This window comes from Erinaceus europaeus, chromosome 9 (genome assembly GCF_950295315.1).
Source record: "Erinaceus europaeus chromosome 9, mEriEur2.1, whole genome shotgun sequence".
NCBI classification, from domain to species: domain Eukaryota; kingdom Metazoa; phylum Chordata; class Mammalia; order Eulipotyphla; family Erinaceidae; genus Erinaceus; species Erinaceus europaeus.
The window spans coordinates 56,513,963-56,531,541 of NC_080170.1; the positions used below are offsets into that span (position 1 = coordinate 56,513,963).

At 49.2% G+C, this 17,579-nt stretch overlaps 1 protein-coding gene across 1 annotated transcript in view; it reads right to left on the reverse strand.

Moving 5' to 3' along the window:
- Positions 1 to 472: 472 nt before the first annotated feature.
- The window catches only part of LOC103118538 (proton-coupled amino acid transporter 1), a 58,347-nt gene continuing 41,240 nt past the window's right edge, over positions 473 to 17,579 (reverse strand). The window contains exons 10-11 of the mRNA XM_007528767.3: positions 16,136 to 16,305; positions 473 to 7,865 (exon numbers count right to left, since the gene is read on the reverse strand). Of these exons, the coding sequence (XP_007528829.1) occupies positions 7,594 to 7,865; positions 16,136 to 16,305 (442 nt within the window). The 3' untranslated portion in view covers positions 473 to 7,593. The remainder of the gene's footprint in view (positions 7,866 to 16,135; positions 16,306 to 17,579) is intronic.

Below are 17,579 nucleotides of genomic sequence, written 5' to 3' on the forward strand. Positions count from 1 at the left end.
GAAATAAAAAGGCTTCCAGCTACAATTTCACAAGGAAATGAAATGTAGATAAGCCTGACAAAATAACAAGATCTGAGAATGCAATAAATAAATAACCCAAAACAACACCAATCACTGTTAAGGGCTCACGCCAGATAACCTATGCACTGCTAGGGTGGAACTCTGGAAACTGCAAGTCCCTTTAGAAAGAGCTTATCATATAGGCCAGCAATGGCACTCTTCAACATGTATCCCAGAGAAAGAAATGCTCTTTTTCATGTTCAAATGCTCATTGCAACTGTGTTTGTTAACAGTCAGATCTGGCGACAATGCAGATTTCCTTCAGTGGCTAAGTGGTTTAAGACACTGTGGTATGCCCACACCAGGAAAGCTACTTGGCACTGAAAGAGAACAAACTACTGACAAACTGGGATTAGTCTCTGGAAAAGGAACTACTGAGAAACGGAGAGACTCCCAAGGAAATTACACAGAATGAAAGGCAATCTCAAAATAGTTTCATTTCATGGTATTCATGAAGTCACAATGGTAGAGATGAACAGATTAGGACTGTTAGGGGTTAGGGAAGTGGGGGAGGGGGTCTCTGGGTGTCTATAAATGGGGTTACATGAATATGCTGATGCCACAGTTAAACATCTTGACTGTGGGCCTGGGGAGATAACATAATGGTTATGCAAAAAGATCTTTTTTGCCTGAGGCACCAGAGATCCCAAGTTCACTCTCCAGCATCACCATAAGCCACAGCTGAAAAGACAGGTCTCTTAACTATGATGGCAGAAGCTAGATGTGACAGAGCTGTGAGCAAAAGTGAAACTAATCACACACACAACCACCCACACATACGAATGCTTATGACTAGGGGCCAGGTGGTGGCACACCTGGTTGAGTGCACACATTACAGTGTGCAAGGACCCAGGTTCAAGCCTCAAGTCCCCACCTGCACAGGGGAAGTCCATGAATGGTGTGCAGTGCTGCAGGTCTCTCCCTCTGCTCACTCTCCCTCTCCTTCTCTCTCTCCCACTTCCTTCTTGATTTCTGTCTACATACATTTTTTTTAAGTCATATGATTGGAAAGTACAAGTGAGCCAATAGCAGTTTCTGAGTTTTGATGGTACATTACAGTGAAGTATATGGTTATGCACACAGCTCCAGTGTGTTGAGGAATATGTAGTTAGGACACAGCTATGATGGACTAGAACTGTGTGCATGGTTGTGCATGTGGCTACTATGTGCTCTAGTTCTATCTGCATCACATATAGGTAGCACTACAGTCCAGCACATAGCTCCAATGCACTACAGCTGCGTGCGGGTGTGGGGATGGACAAGATGCCAGGGCAGCAGAGGCTAGAGGAGAGGACACTGGCCCTCCTGTATATTTGCTTCTTCCTGTGAACTTATAATTATTTCAAAATAAAATTTTGATTTTTTTAAAGACTGAATTTTTTAAAAGGGAAATCATTTGAGCAGATGGTTCACAACAGAAGGTACTAATGGCAAATTGACCTAGTAAAAGACAAAGAACACCATTAACATAAAGGCAAAGGCCAATGGAAGCCATGGTGAACTACCACTACACATCCATCAAGACAGCTAAGACGAGAGCACAGTGCAAAGGGAGGACATGAAGCCAAAACAGTGTACAGGAACTGCGGGTACAGGTCCAAATTGGTGCAGTCATGGGGGAGAACAACTTTCCAGTTTCCCCTAAAGTAAGTTTATCTTATAAAGCAAGTTTATCACACAACATTGAAGTTCCACTCCTGTGTATCTACTCAAGAGCAATAAAAACACGTGTCTACATGAAGATGTGTACATGGATATTCAGAGCAGCTTTATTTACAGTCTTCCCCAATTAGAAACAGCCTGGTTGCCCATCATAGACAAGGTATGGCTCATCCAATCAATTCAGCAATGGAAAAAAAAAAACCTGCCAAAACAGATGAGTATAAAAAGCTTTACATACAAAAGGTGAGCGGAGTCAGAGAAAGGACTGTGGAGTTCCACTATGACGATGCTCCAGAAAAAGCAAAGTCAGACAGAAAAATCAGAGCAGATGTTTCCCATGGCTGAGTGGTGTGGGGAGGGATGGACTACAAAGGGCACAAGGGGACTTTTATGGAAATATTCTGTATCTTAACAGAAAGGGACAGCAAATTACTTCATGCACTTGTCAAAATGAATCTGAACACAAAAAACAGGTGAGTCATTTTATATGTAACTCATATCCCAAATATATATATTTTTAAGTTTGTGTATGTGGGGGGGAGCAATGACCCAGGGTCTAGTAATTGTCACCCACTGAAGACACGGTTTCTCAGTAACATCTGTGGGGGTGGGGGTGAAGGGGTGGGGCCTGGGAAGCACCTTCCTAGCAGAGTCTGGGGTTCAGGCTCAGTAAGGGGTGATCTGAGGCAGCCAGCAGGACAGAGGGCTTATCTGAGGGGCCTGGCTCCCCACAGGGTGGAGCACAGCCCTCAGGTATGGACATGGAAGGAGGCAGAACCAAAAGAGCTAAACCATCAAAGGCTGAGTGCCTTCCCGCACACAGGAAGTGGCAAGACAGGGTTATAACCCAAAAGCACTCAGCCCAAATCAAATGGAATCACTTCTCTGGGCCATGGGTTTGTTTCTTCAGCTCAGCTGAAGTTTCAGGAACTATGCAGAAGCCCTTTGCTCCCTCCAGGTCCTCTCTCTGTCTCTCTAGACTCACATCACCTGTCAGTGGCTCCCCTACAGAGATGGGGGTTCCAGAAGCAGAGGGCTCACTTCACCCATGCCAACACTCACTGGTGGGGACACAGACCAGTCACTGAGCTCTCCAACTCCCAGTTCCAGTCATTACACTACTGAGATCAGTACTCTCTGAGCCTGTTCCTTGAGGAATCTACTTTAAGTAAGTCTAACTCGATAGCCAGCACATCCTTAGAGGGGGCAATACCAATGACTAACTTTCCATGGAATGTGGCAGAAAGGGAACTTACCCTGGCCAGAAAGCTTGTACCAGGAAGCCTTCACTCAGCATCTGGACTGAAGCTGCCCATGTTTTGAAGATTACGGTTTTCACCAAAGGGCAGCTGAGTGTGTACCTTACCCACACCTACAAAATGCCTTCTCAGCAATGACTCGGCAAGTGTCTGGTGGGAAACTGGGCACTGCAGCCTCGCTGGCACCGAAAGCAGAGGCCACAGCTGTTTGTGTTTCATCTGACATGCATAGGGTTGGACATTCCGCTCAAGTTCTCAAGCAGGAGGACCATGACTGCCTGACCTGGCCCCTTCCTTGGGCTCCTGAAACACAGAGGGTTCTGTCATCCCACTGCTGTTGGACACAAGGTGACCTAAAGTCAACAAGAGCATCCCAGTGACATTGAAAGTAAATAAATAAATAGCCGGGGAGAAAGCATAGTGGTTATTGGAAAAAAAAAAAAAAACTTAAATGTCTGAGGCACCAAATCTTCCAAGTTCAATTCCCAGCACCATAATAAGCCAGAGCTGAGCAGTGCTCTGGGGGGGAAAAAAAAGTTAAATTAAAAGTAAATAAATAAAAACAAACACACATACATACACATACATGCAAACCTCACCCTCTCAAAAATAAAAAATAAAGTTCATTTATTGAAAAGGAAAAATTTAACATATGATCCTTGTGCAGAACCTGACAGGGTCTTCCAGAAACCCCTACATGATCCACATCTGCATACAAACACAGGGGGGAGGGGAAGGCTGGGTGTACACACACACACACACACACACACACACACACACACACCCCACAGTCGGACTAGCACATCTGCACTCACACATCACTTATAGGCTTTATAGCAGTCATGTGCACTGAAACAGCATGGTCTCCCTAGTATTTCCCTGGCTGAACTCAAAGAACTGGTCTTACAAGTAGCCACTCACCTCTTCTCCCCCACCCCACTCCAAGCCCCTCAGCACCACTCATGTCCCCTGGACCAGTGGTACACAGGACAGGGAGGAACCTGACCAGGCTGATGCCCAGAGGCTTTAGGCCCAGCAGGATGAGCTGCCATTGATTATCTGCCAGGATCTGGGATATGAACTATGGCCGCCCTCTCCTTCCTGGTCCAGAGCATTTGTAAAGTGCTTTGGAGAATTCAATTCCAAGGTCACCAAGATGTCACACAGGAAGCAGCCACCTTAACATCTTATTAACTAGAAAGTGAGCCCTCTGATGGGGCCTACTGCACAGTGTTGAGTAGAGAGTATAAGTGGACACAGACTGGGGTCTTTGCACTTCTATAACCCTAGGGGGTGTGTACTTAGTATTAAATGGAGGAATCTGTGGAAGAGATTGAGTGCACACATTACCATGCACAAGAAGCCGGGTTCTACCCCCCCTGCTCCCCACCTACAGGAAGACACTTCACAAACAGCAAAGCAGGTCTGCATGTGTCTCTCTCCCTATCTTCCCCCTCTCAATTTCTCTCTGTCCTATCTAATAAAAATAGAAAAAAATGTCCACTAGGAATAGTAGATTCGCAGTGTGGGCACTGAGCCCCAGTCAGAACCCTGGTGGCAATTAAAAAAAAGGCGGAGAGGAGGCCTGGCGGTAGTGCACCGGGTTAAGTGCACATGGTGTGAGGCACAAGGACCGGCGTGAGGATCCCGATAAGAGGTCCCAGGTCCCCCCCCCCCACCTGCAAGAGGGTCACATCACAAGTGGTGAAGCGGATCTACAGGTGTCTGTTTTTTTCTCCCCCTCTCTGGCTTCCCCATCTCTCTCGGTTTCTCTCTGCCCTATCCAACAACAGCTATAACAACAACAACAACAGCAATAACAATAACAATACAACAACAAGGGCAATGGCAACAAAATGGGTAAAATGGTCTCCAGGAGCAGTGGATTCGTAGTGCAGGCACCAAACCCCAATTAATTTTAAATAAAACTAAATTGAAATTAAAAAAAAGAGGCCAGGGAAGAGAAAAACACTAATCAATACACAGAGATAGGAGGCATATTCCCAGAGAAGAGTAGGTTATGACCACTGAGCATCAGCCAGGGCCTGAGTGTAAGAGGTGGGGGTGCAGAGGGGACTGGGGTATGTATCTGGCCAGGGCCCAATGCCTAAGGACCCTCAGCAGCTGGGCAGCAGCTTTGCATGGGAAATGCCACCAGTGAGGGGCAACAACTTCTAGGTACAGGGAGAAAGCAGTCGTACCTGCATTTGGGGGTAGGTATATATAACAGTCAACTGGAGCCTCTTCCAGCAGAAACCTAGGGTAGTGAGGGTCACAGGCTGGACAGCAGGGCCCAGTCCTGGAGGCAGAGGCACCCACAACACCCCTGTCCTCCCTGACTCCCACTTCAGTGTGTTGCAGGGCGGGCAGGTTGGGGGCTGCCCACTGCTTCTCTAGGCGATGGCACCTGACCAGGAGGCTCCATGTCACCAGATAGGTAGCTTCCCAGCAGCCCAGATGCAGGGCTCCCCCACTCCCAAAGTCTCTGGCTGACTTCTGACTCCTGAGCTGACTCACAGCCAGGAGGGACTGCCAACCAGACACCTCCTGGGGTCTTCTGAAGCAGCCCTGCAACACTGCCCACTTGCCAGCACTTGTCATAGCAGCAGGAGACCAGGAAGGAGGACAGAGGCCACAGGACAAACCACACAGCTTCTAGAAGCCTCAAGACAGAGCTGCCTCTCATACACCCCTGTCTGGGACAGGGATGCTGAGGGAAGCTGGCACCAGGGGACCTCTGATGTCCAGTGGAGGCATCCCAGACAGGATGCCTCCAGTAGCTCCCAAGCCTCTCTGAGGATGCCACAGGCAAGATGCACACCTGACCCCTCCTGAGAGGGCACTAAGGTGGCTATGGGGGACGGCAGGCTTAGGCACATCTGCAGACAGGATGTGACTGCTCCTGAACCCTCTCAGGTGACATCTAAAGCTGAGGCTTCAGGATGGGGGGGTCTCTGCCTCCTCCCACTAGAGTCAGCACCAGGGAGCAGAAAGGGACACAGTCATTGGCCACACCTTCGTTCCTCGATGGGTTAGAACTCACTGCAAGAGGATTCAGCTTCAGAACGGAGAAAGAGCAGCTATGGCACCTGGGGGCAGCGGGGGAGGAGGGGGGTAGTGAGAGGAAAGGACGGATAGAAGGACATGAACATGGTTCATGATGACATGAACAGAATCTGAAATAAAGCTGTCCTGCTTCCTAGACCCTGTGTACCAGTCATGTCTCCAGGCCAGAGTGTGGAAACACACACACACAGAGTTGGGAGATGTACACAAACACACACAGCTGTGAACTGCACTCACCCAGAGACTCACAGTGCACGAGCACAGAGGGTGCACATGTGTGTACACACACACACACACACACACACACACACACACACACACACCCCTGGGTGGGCACAGGAAGCACTCCTCTCTGCTAGAGGAAAGAACAAGAGACCCCAAGCAAGGTCCTCTATGCACTTGTTCCCAGACTGTGGCTGGCCTGGAGGACACTCCAGGCTGTGCCTGACACTCAAGGAGGAGGAAGGGGTGTTGGGAGGAGGGTGAGGGGGTCACATTAGTGTTACAAGGCTGTCATCCACAGTCCACACTGGTCCTTCAGGGCCTAGTCCTGGAGCAGTGGGTAGCGAGTGCCGTTTCTACCTGAGACACTTCAGCCTGCATGGAGAGTGCTGTGAACCAACATCCTCTTCCCGTGCCAATAGCATGTCTTCCCAGCACCAGGCGTGTCAGGGGCTGTGGCTCACAGGCCTGAAAACCAGTCACCCATTCTGAGCTCCCTTGGACAGAAACATGTCCCCTTAGCTGCCATCTCCTTGGTAGGGGGCACACGCTCCCAGTCTTTCCCGTCTTTTCTGTGTGAGGCCAGGCTAAGCAAGGCAGGCAGAGTCCAAACTGCCCAGGGGCCACCAGCTTGTCCCACGGCCAGGCCTGTCAAGAGCCAGCAGTCCAGAAGCCAGTCCTGGAGCCAGTTTCTTCTCAGCAGGAGAAACTGAGTTAGAGACTACTGGAGAAGGAACAATTTCCAACACACCCAGACTTAGTTCCAGAGTCTAAAAGCACAAGCTGATTTTAAATAAATAATCTCCATGTAGGTAGCACTGAACCTTCCAAAGAGGATAAATACTGTCACCCACAGAGGACAGGGAGGGGGTGACAATTTGGTCGCAGGGGACCAGTGAAAGCACCCTTCAGCTAGGGTGGCCCACAGACACCCACCTCCCGGCCAGGGGGGAGACTGAGGTGAAAGGTAGAAAAGGGAGAGAGAGAGTAGGGAGATAGAGTGGGAAGGGGAGGGACATCTGCTAGTGCAAGCCTGGCCAGAGAAGGGGTGAGCACAAGTGGGGAGAATGAGGGGGAAAAGATGCTTAAATAAAGTGAGCTGTGCAGCAGGAATTGGGGTGAGGAGGGACACATTCTGGGTTAAATAGTACACATAAGGCAGAACGCACTGCTGCTAGAGGCACCTCCAGGCCTGTGGCCCAGCCTCTCCCCTGCTGGCCCCCACACCCAGGGCCAGAGCTTAAGAGAGCAGCCCTGCCACTCCAGGAGCCTAGGCCCTACCTGTGGCTCTGGGCCCACATGGGAGGGGGGCAGCACCAGGTGGCTACATAAAGGCACTGGTGGCACTGACGTGGATGGGGGTGAGGGCAGGCTGGATCAGCTCCTCCAGCGCCTGGTAGGTGCCCACCACGAAGCCCAGGAAGCCCAGGATGCTGATGAGGGCGTCCTTGGTGATGGTGAGGGGACCCAGGCCTTCAGAGTAGAAGGTGCTGATCTCCAGCAGGGGCGGGATGATGAGGGCCAGGGCACTGCTGCTGACAGAGCCCACCAGGGAGATAACCAGGTCCAGGCGGGGGATGAGGATGGCCAGCACACCTGCGGAGAGAGAGCACACCCTTCAGATGGTGGGAGCTGGCAAGCACTGCCCAGTGCTCTGAAGGTGAGGGAGGCCAGCAGCCCCCTTGCAGAACTGGCAGAACCAACAGGAACCAGATCTCCATCCCCAGAAAAGGAAGAGGTTCCCACCCAGGGGCAGCTGACATAAGCAGGAGCAGGACAGAGTGCTCCAGTGGCTTCATCTCCTACAATTTCATGTGGTGGACAAGACACAAGAGAGGAGAGCCCCCCACCCCCCTAACCCCCAGAGGGCACCACAGTGAATCCCAGCACAGAGGACAGGGGAGCAAGGGGGGCGTACAGGCTGCCTTTCCCATGGCACCCTGCCAGTATATGCGGAGATGGGGCCCCTACCTGAGCTGGGTGCAGGGAGGAAGGAGAAGCTCAGGTCTGGGCCCAGGAGAACCAGACAGCATAGGAGAAAGCCTGACCCTGCCCCCACCTCAGCACATATTCTGGAGGAAGCCAGGAAGTCCCCCACAACCCCATAGAGGAATGTGGGCTCTTTGAGGGAACACTGGCTATGCCTCAGGGAACTGGGGATGTTGACTGTCCCTAGTTTCTGTGGTGGCAGCATAGACAGCTGCCAGCATCCAGGTGGCAGGGATGCTATGGTGTCTGAATGGAGCCCATAGATATAGGTGTGTGGCAGGCACCTTTCTGGGCTGGGTCACCAGAGATGGGCTCATGGGCATGGTCCCTGTCCCCACAGTGGTAAGTGCAGATCAAGGGCTATCTCCTGTGGCCAGGCTCCAGCAAGTCTCTGTGACATCGAGAGGTTCTGGGTGATGACCTGGGGTCAGTTTTGTCCTGTGATAAAGCCATGGCTCCAGTGCTGATGCAGCCTATCTTCCTTCCACCCTGTTGTCTGCTTGGATCCTCACGGCTTCCTGGACTCAGGCCTGAGGATGGACCTAGCTGCTGCAGGGGCCATATTTTAGAAGCACCAACCTCAAACTGAGGGAGCCAGGGGGAACAGGATTCCTGGGAGACACAGATCCTTGGCCCCGCTCCCTGCAGTCACTTGGGTTACTTGGGTTTCAAAGGACCAGTTTCTCATTCACAGGCCACAGGCCACAGCTCAGGACTGACAGTGGTGGTGCTGGTGACTCCACACTCCACAGGGCCAATAGAGACCTGGACCCTCCATCCTCAAACAGGGGGGTGGGGGGCACACAGCTCATGGCACTGGGTCAGTGGCATTGTGGAGCAAGCTGGAGTACCCACTCCCTGGAGAAGCCAATTTCCAACAGAGCTGACTAGCTGTGAGACCCCAAGTCAGACTCCTGTCAGACTTGCTAGAGACCCTCACAGAGATGGTTCAGATGCTCCTCTAGGTGAGTATCCTGTGTGTGATCAGCTCTGAGGTGGCAACCAGGGGAACAGAGCCCTGTGGGGCAGAGCTGTTCTACTTTGTTGTAGTTCACAAGTTATCATCAAACATGTTCTTACTGCAAAGGGTACAGTAAGCTCAACACATATAAGACTTTTTACGGGAAAAAATTATCTTTTCTTAAATCTGGGCTCTCAGGAGTTCAGAGGAAAGATATTGGAGCCAAGCAGGAACAGACACCATGACTGTTTCCCAAACAGAGCTGATGCTGGAGAAAGGCAATGGGGAAGGTGGATGGCCCCCCATTAGCACAGAGGGTGAAGTCATAGTCAGGGCAGCTTAATGCTTGAGGGCACAAGCTGGACCTCACCCCAAGGCAAGAAAAGGAGACATATCTTATATATCTGAGTGAAAATCTTCTAGAAGCATCCAAAATGGGATATTCTGTCCTGTGCTCCCCAAGAGGAGCCCCCCTTACAGAGCAGGGAGGCACACTCCCAGCCTGCATTCCAGTGGTCCAGCTGGGAATGCATATGCACCCCCCGCCACACACATGAATTTGACACAATACCACATGGTTAGTTGCCAGGGCTACAACATCTTACCAAACAGCTTCCCTTTGGTTCAAGAGACATAAACAAACAAACAAACAAACCCCCAAAAGTGGACTTTTCAATTGCTGAAGCAGCAAGAGGCAAGAGCTGTTGTTCAGACAGGAGCTGAAGGGCAGTGGAGGCTGTGGTTCATACAAGCACCAGAAAGGGCTGATGTGTGCATGAAAGGAAGGAAGTGGGTCAGAGGACACAGTAGTAAACATGCCTGGCTGCTTGTCCCCAAGTGCCTTCTTCTGTCCTGTCTGGATCCCTGCATGTGAGCCCATTATGCTGCCCAGAAATACCTGGAAACTCACCATTAATTGTGGTAACTCTGGGGCAGAAGATATCATTTTGCTCAGTGGGGGTACACTTCTTAAAAAAAAAAAAAAACGCCAGAGAAAACACTTCACATTCTCAATATGAGAGGAGCAGTTCAGCAAACCAGATTCACAACACATCAAAGTGTCGCACACAGTTTATGCACAAGGATATAACAGCAGAGAAAGTGCAAAAGGCAAAGGAGCATGAGGCCTACATCTCTGCAACTACACAAAGTACTTCAAAGTTTTTGAAGTCTGTAGGTTGTTGGGGACTGTTCCTGTTTTCATTCCCATGTGATGTCACATTAATTTTTTTTTATAGAGCAATATTCTAGAATAAATTTAGAATCAAGCTCAGAAGAGTTGCACAGAACTGGTTTTAGGCTTGAGAGAAACCATAGCAATCAGACACCCTCCATATTTACAGCTAAAGAGGCTGAGCTTGTGGGGTGTCCGGGAGGGGAGTGTTGGGGCCCCAGTGCGCTGTTGAGCTCTGCTGCTACTCTTCTTGCTGTAGCTGCAGGACTGAGAGGGGCCACGGCCATAGGACTTAGTATCTGGAACCTCTGTGCTCTTGGGGCTCTGGGAATGCTGTGGAGTTGCTTGGACTGTGTGCAGTTTTGGATTCCAGTCTAAATAACTCTTCTGACTGATGTGACTTTGTGCTATTTTGTCTTTGTCAGATTCCTGAAATTATCCTACATAACAGAGGTGGGCAGTTTCCCATGGCTGATGCCACACTGGATCACTGAAAGTCACTAAGAACCTGCGGGGACCCAGAGAAACCCCCCCCACACACACACACATACAGTAGTGGACACAGGTACCCTCCAAATCTGCATGCTACACACATGGGCTGGGAGCCAGTACCACTCCCCAATCATAAAATGGACCTGCTCACAGGCTGGCTGCTATCCTTGCCTCCTCTCCAGCAATCTTAAACAGCATCGAAAAGTAGTTGTGAGGAGCTGGTGAGTGGGGGAGAAAGCCAAATAGCAAGTAGGAGAAAGTGAGGCTGGACCTAATTCACATGCTTCCCCTGGGATGGAGAGGGAAGAGTGAGGAGGGAAGGAATTACCAGAAAGAGCTGTCAAACAGGCTGCTATTAAGATGTACGGAGTTAAATGAAAACAATCCTTTATAGCAAAGCTCTCAGATCACATAGCCATCAACACTGTCCCAAGAGATCTCAAAGTGGAGAGAAATGAGAACAAGATAAGAGCACTGTGTGTACTTCAGCTGGGCTAGAGTGGGGGCAACCTGAATCCTACAATTACTTCAAAGGTTCCAGGGAAGGAGAAAGAGAAGGAGCACTTAGATGAAGGGTTTCTGGCCTCTCAATAGGATGACGGTGCAGCCTGAAACTCCTGCAGATTTCAGGAGATGAGACTCCACCACCTGGAGATCAAAGCAGCTGGGTCCGTAGACTCAACCTGTGGAGGGAGCCAGGAATGTTGAGTCTGTGGGTGGGTGCCCTGCCTCCTGAGGGCAAAGGCAGGTGGCAGGAGGCAGGGCATCTGAGATCAGGCTGGGCAGAGGGTGTCAGGCAGCATGCCTACCCCATCCTTGGGTGGGAGCTGGAGCTCATGCTGTAGCCCACTCCACTCAGACATGCCTCATGTTTGCAGCTACCAGTGTGAGCAAAAGCCAGCCTCAAAATTATCCCCTGGCCTGTTTTCCGGAGTCCTTTAGATTCTAAAAGTGGGTCTGTGAGAGCTGACTTGCACACATAGTCATATCTCCAGGCTGTCTGTGACTCTCCCATTCGCTGGGAAATACACACCTGCAGCAGCACCCAGGGCTGCTGACACCAGACTAAAATGTAACATCCGAGTGCCCTATCTTTTCAGCACACATTAAGACAATGGACCGGAAAGGTAAGAAATAACACATTCCTCTCCTTTCAGTGAGGCCGGGGGCAGAAATTTTAGGCATCCCGGCACTCATTATTTCCCCATATGACTGTTACAAAAATCACAGGAATATCTGATTCCTGACTGCCATCAGCTCTATAGACCTGGAGAACCCAAGCTGTCTGGTTCCTCTGAGCCCCCACCTGTAAGAAATCTTGAGGAGTTAGGCTGGTGAAGTAGCTCACTTGGACAGTGTACTGCTTTACCATGTGTGTCACTCAGGTTCAAGCATGACCCCCATTGCATTGAAGGAAGCTTTGGTGTTGCAGTCCTTAAAAAAAAAAAAAATCCTAGGGAAAGAGAGAAGCAGGCTGGGAGTATGGATCAACCTGCCAATGCCCCTGTTCAGTGGAGAAGCAATTACAGAAGCCAGACCTCCCACCTTCTGCATCCCACAATGACCCTGGGTCCATACTCCCAGAGGGATAAAGAATAGGAGAGTTCAAACGAGGGGATGGGATATGGAGCTCTGGGGGTGGGCACTGTGTGGAAGTGTAACCCTCTTATCCTATAGCCTTGTCAATATTTCCATTTTATTAAAAAAAAAAACTCCTGAGGAGTACTGCCTGGTTAAGAGGGTGCTGGGGTGAGGGTGGGAGGTTCTTCCCAAAAAGAACTTTGAGATCTTCAGGCCTGGGTCCCACCACTACCCCTGAAGCAAGGCAAGAAGGAAGAGACTGCTGGGACGACAAGGTCTGATATTCATGCCAAGGATGGACAGCCTCTTGCCAGACCCTCTCTCACTGAAAGCCAGCAAGGTCAGTTCTGATTTCCTAGACTATGTTGAATGTGAGACCACATTCACATGTCTTTATCCTCCAAACACTCTCTTATGGCTCTGCTGGAAAATCACCCAGACCATTCACTACAGGCTGAGACCTGGACTGAATAACATAAGGAAATTCCCAGAGAAATCTCAATAAGCTAGGACCTCAAGATCAACATTTAAAAAAAAATTTATTTTCCCTTTTGTAGCCCTTGTTGCTTTTTTATTGTTGTTGTAGTTATTATTGTTGTTGCTATTGATGTCATCATTGTTGGATAGGACAGAGAGAAATGGAAAGAGGAGGGGAAGACAAAGGGGGGAGAGAAAGATAGACACCTGCAGTCCTGCATCACCGCTTGAGAAGCGACCTCCCTGCAGGTGGGGAGCTGGGAGCTCGAACTGGGATCCTTACGTTGGTCCTTGAGCTTTGCACTGCGTGTGCTTAACCTGCTGCGCTACTGCCCAACTCCTGATCAACATTTTTTTAAAGCCAATTAAAATTTAGCTCCCAAAGGGGCCCCTGATTGAGCACACATTATAATGCACAAGCCCCCAGCCCCCGTCTACAGAAGAAAAAGAGTCATGCGCAGTGAAGCAGCACTGCAGGTGACTTTCTCTCTTCCTCTGCATCTCCCTCTTTCCTCTCAATTTCTGTTTCTATCCAATAAATAAATGAAATTAAAAAATAAAAAAATGATAAATAAAATATAACCCCAAAGGCCTATGATTCCAGCATTTAAATTTGGCAAGCACTTGAAAACCACAGAATCTCCATTATACAGCCCAAGAAGTAGCATAGTGAATAAAACATTGGTTTTTCAAGCATGAGGTGCTGAGCTGAATTCTCCATCATCACATGCACCAGAATGACACTCTGGTTCTCTTTTGTGTTAATAAATAAATCATATTGAAAAAGAGAAATTTAAATTTGTTATACACCAATTGTTCTGTCGTCTCTATAAACTTATATGATATGCTCCTCCCAACACACACTTTTCTGACATCCAGTGTATATATATTCCAACCAACAGTTGTCTTTGTTTAACCAGAGCACTGCTCAGCTACAACTTTTTGGTGATGCCTGGGAATTGAACTTGGGGCATCAAAGCCTTAAACCTGGAAATCTCTTGCATAACCAATGTGCTTTCTCCTAAGAAGTTGTCTCTCTCTCTTTTTTTTAATATTTATTTATTTATTTCCTTTTTGTTGCCCTTGTTGTTTCCATTGTTGCTGTAGCTATTATTGTTGTTGATGTCGCCGTTGTTGGATAGGACAGAGAGAAATGGAGAGAGGAGGGGAAGACAGAGAGAGAGGGGAGAGAAAGATAGATACCTGCAGACCTGCTTCACCACTTGTGAAGCGACTCCCCTGCAGGTGGGGAGCAGGGGGCTCGAACCGGGATCCTTGAGCCGGTCCCTGCGCTTTGCGCCTGGTGCGCTTAACCTGCTGCGCTACCGCCTGACTCCCAAGAAGTTGTCTCAACTCACACTCCTAGCTATACAATCAGAGGAGGGAATAAAGCACTAAATGGAAAGTCAAAATATTGGGGCCAGGCGGTGGTGCACCTGGTTGAGTGCACGTTACACTGCGTGAGGATCGGGGTTTGAGCCCTTGGTCCCTACCTGCAGGGCTGCAGGTGTCTCTGTTTCTCTCCCTATCACCCTCTTCCCTCTTGATTTCTGGTTCTCTATCCAATAAAGATAATAATAAAAAATCAAAATATCTAAGTCAATCAATAAACAATTTCTTTTTTTTAATTTTGTTTTTCTTTTTTATTTTTATTATTATTTTTTATTTTATTTATTTATTCCCTTTTGTTGCCCTTGTTGTTTTATTGTTGTAGTTATTATTGATGTCATTGTTGTTGGATAGGACAGAGAGAAATGGAGAGAGGAGGGGAAGACAGAGAGGGGGAGAGAAAGACAGACACCTGCAGACCTGCTTCACCGCCTGTGAAGGGACCTGCCTGCAGGTGGGGAGCCGGGGGTTCGAACTGGGATCCTAACGCCGGTCCTTGAGCTTAGCGCCACCTGCGCTTAACCCGCTGCGCTACAGCCCGACTCCCTCAGTAAACAATTTCTAAGAAACATGTTTGCCAAGACCAACATTCAAAAATGTCTAAAAATGCCTAGGACATTATGCAGGTTTGAAATGAAATTTAAGAAACAGACTTTCCTACTGGAAAAATGGTTCCATATCTTCCTCTGTAGAGGTACTGTACCTACCTCTAGCCAGCATAGTTCCACCTTCCTTAGATGTGTGAGAACACTGAAATCAGTCAAAGTTGGACAAAGCCTCCCCACACAAAGCCAATTTTACAACAAAGGCTCCATGAATAAGCAGTCACAGAAAATGAACAGACACTGGAGACCCTGCCCTGTTTTCCCACAGTCTCTCCCTCTCCTACTTGGCCCTCACTTTGCCTGACACGGCAAAGAATGTTTGAGTGAATTGTGTGCTCTCATGCAGGAATCAGACACAGGTGCGTGGGGAGGAACAAACAAATGAAACACCCAGCTTCTGTGGAGAGACTCTGAAAGGAGGCACTGGGCTAGGTATCTCAGATTACAGGGAACAAACTGCTCTGACCTGGTGATTGTGTTCTGAAGTCACTGGAGCCAGCTGGATATATGTGGAATTGGACTCCTTTACTCTCTGACCCTCTACTTTCACTCTTTTCCTAGAGCTGTGGGTAAGATGTTTTTTGGAGACATGAATATAGCATCTTCTCAGGCCACTAGCACCTGATGATAACTGTTTTCTTTGCACACTTAACCCCTTGAATGAATTGGCTCTTGAACAGCAAGCTCTGAACCCTGGCATTCAGTAACATCTGCTGACTATCTTGTGTCACTTACTGCAAAGTGCAGAAAGTATGCTGTCTCCCACCATGGTCTTAGGGTGACTAGGCTGAGCTGCCCAGAATCACAGAAGAGGATCACACTGCATAGCCCGAGTAACACTCCAGATTCTATTGATAAGTATGGTTTCTACTCAACGTGCATTGTTTATGAGTCATGGCAAAGCTGGGGCCTCTCTGAGAGACTACCCCCTTATCAGAGCAGCCTGTTCTCATGCTTTCCCTGACTGGGTGTGAGCAGTGACTTGCATGTCTACATTGTGAGCTGTGACCATCTCCGCAGCATGGTTCAGGCTACCTGTGTGAGAAGCATACCCTCTTCATTGTATCTCTGGAGCAAGTCCAGAATCCAGTCACTGTACATGGACCACTGTGATTCTCATTAGCATAGCTCACGCCACAGCCCAGGGTGGGTGCCCTTAGGAAAAGAACTGATGAGGAGTGCTCTGTCCTCTACTCACATGTTATGCAGACCAGCACTGTACGCACAAACAGGTCCACTGCCAGCTTGTAGCCCTCAGCCACGCGAGACACAAAGAAGGGGACGATGATCTCAGCCGGGACGTAGAACTGAAGCGCGTAGGTAAAGAAGATGCCCACGGAGTAGAGCAGCTTCACTGACTGGTACAGCCTGTGGGGCAAGAGTGTAGCCACACCCCCACCATAAGTGCAAAGCACTTGCTCATGTGTCAGTGACAGGCAAACTGCTCAGCATGCTGGGACAGAAGCAGTGAGACTGAAAGCCAGCCTTCAATGTGGCCTATCCACCCCACCCCCACACCTCATGCCCCACACCCCACACTCCACACCAAGGGAGTCTGGAAACTTTGTGCTTAGGGAGACACACATGGGTGCTTTCCTCACACTCAGAACATGTCCCTGAGCACTCAGAACTAGACTGAGAAGCCAGTGAGAGCTAGAAGAAAGAGGCTACAGAAACTGCTGCCCCAGGGCTAGGTGTTGGCACACCTGGTTGAGTGTACATGTTACAATGTGCAAGGACCCAGGCTTGAGCCCCCTGTCCCCACCTGCAGGGAGAAAGCACCTCAAATGGTGAGGCAGTGGTGCAGGTGTCTATCTTTCTCTCTCCCTCTCTTATCTTCCCTAACCCCCTTGATTTCTGGCTTTCTCTAAAAAAATAAAGATAATAAATATAATTTTTTAAAACTGCTGCCCCTGGAGACTGCTGCACCTTGCAGCAGAAGCCTGGGTGCCAGCAGGATACCTGCTCCACAGTGTGCTGTTGGGTGGAAAGAGTGGGAAGCAGCAGGTGCTACTGTCTATCCAGAAAAGAACCAAGAGGAAGAAATATACACACAACACACACAGGGCACGGGTAATGTGGTTGCCACTTAACTGTCAACTCTAGAATGCAAATGGGAGGAAAGAGAAAGTCTACTCGAACATTATAGATCCTTACCGTGTGTGTGTATCTCTGTGTGTGTTTGCTTTTAAAACAGAAGAGTTAAAAATGGTGGATCTATTACTAATCTAAGTGCAGCCCCAAAGCCTACTGGAGTGTCAGGAAGTTTGGGATCAGGACAGCTGTCAGCAGGGCTAGCTGAATAAATGACACCAAACAGAAACAGGCAGACAGAGGTGGCTGGGCTCGGGGTTCTGAGCGGAGCAGAGCTACTCACTACTGACTCAGACTGGGTAGGGGCTCCCCTGTGGCAGGCCACGTACCTCAAGTTACACTGAGCTACTGCCTCATTCTCCCTCCAAAAAGGGCAGGAAAATCTGAAAATTCCAGAGCATCCACCAGAAGGAAGAAGATGACTCTCTGAAAATACTGACCCACTGCAAGGCTACCACAAATCTAGAGCTAGCCCACAAATCTAGGGCCCAGACCCAAGCAGGGTGTCTGCTGGACAGTGATGTTGGTGTTGTCACTGGGTCTCCTGC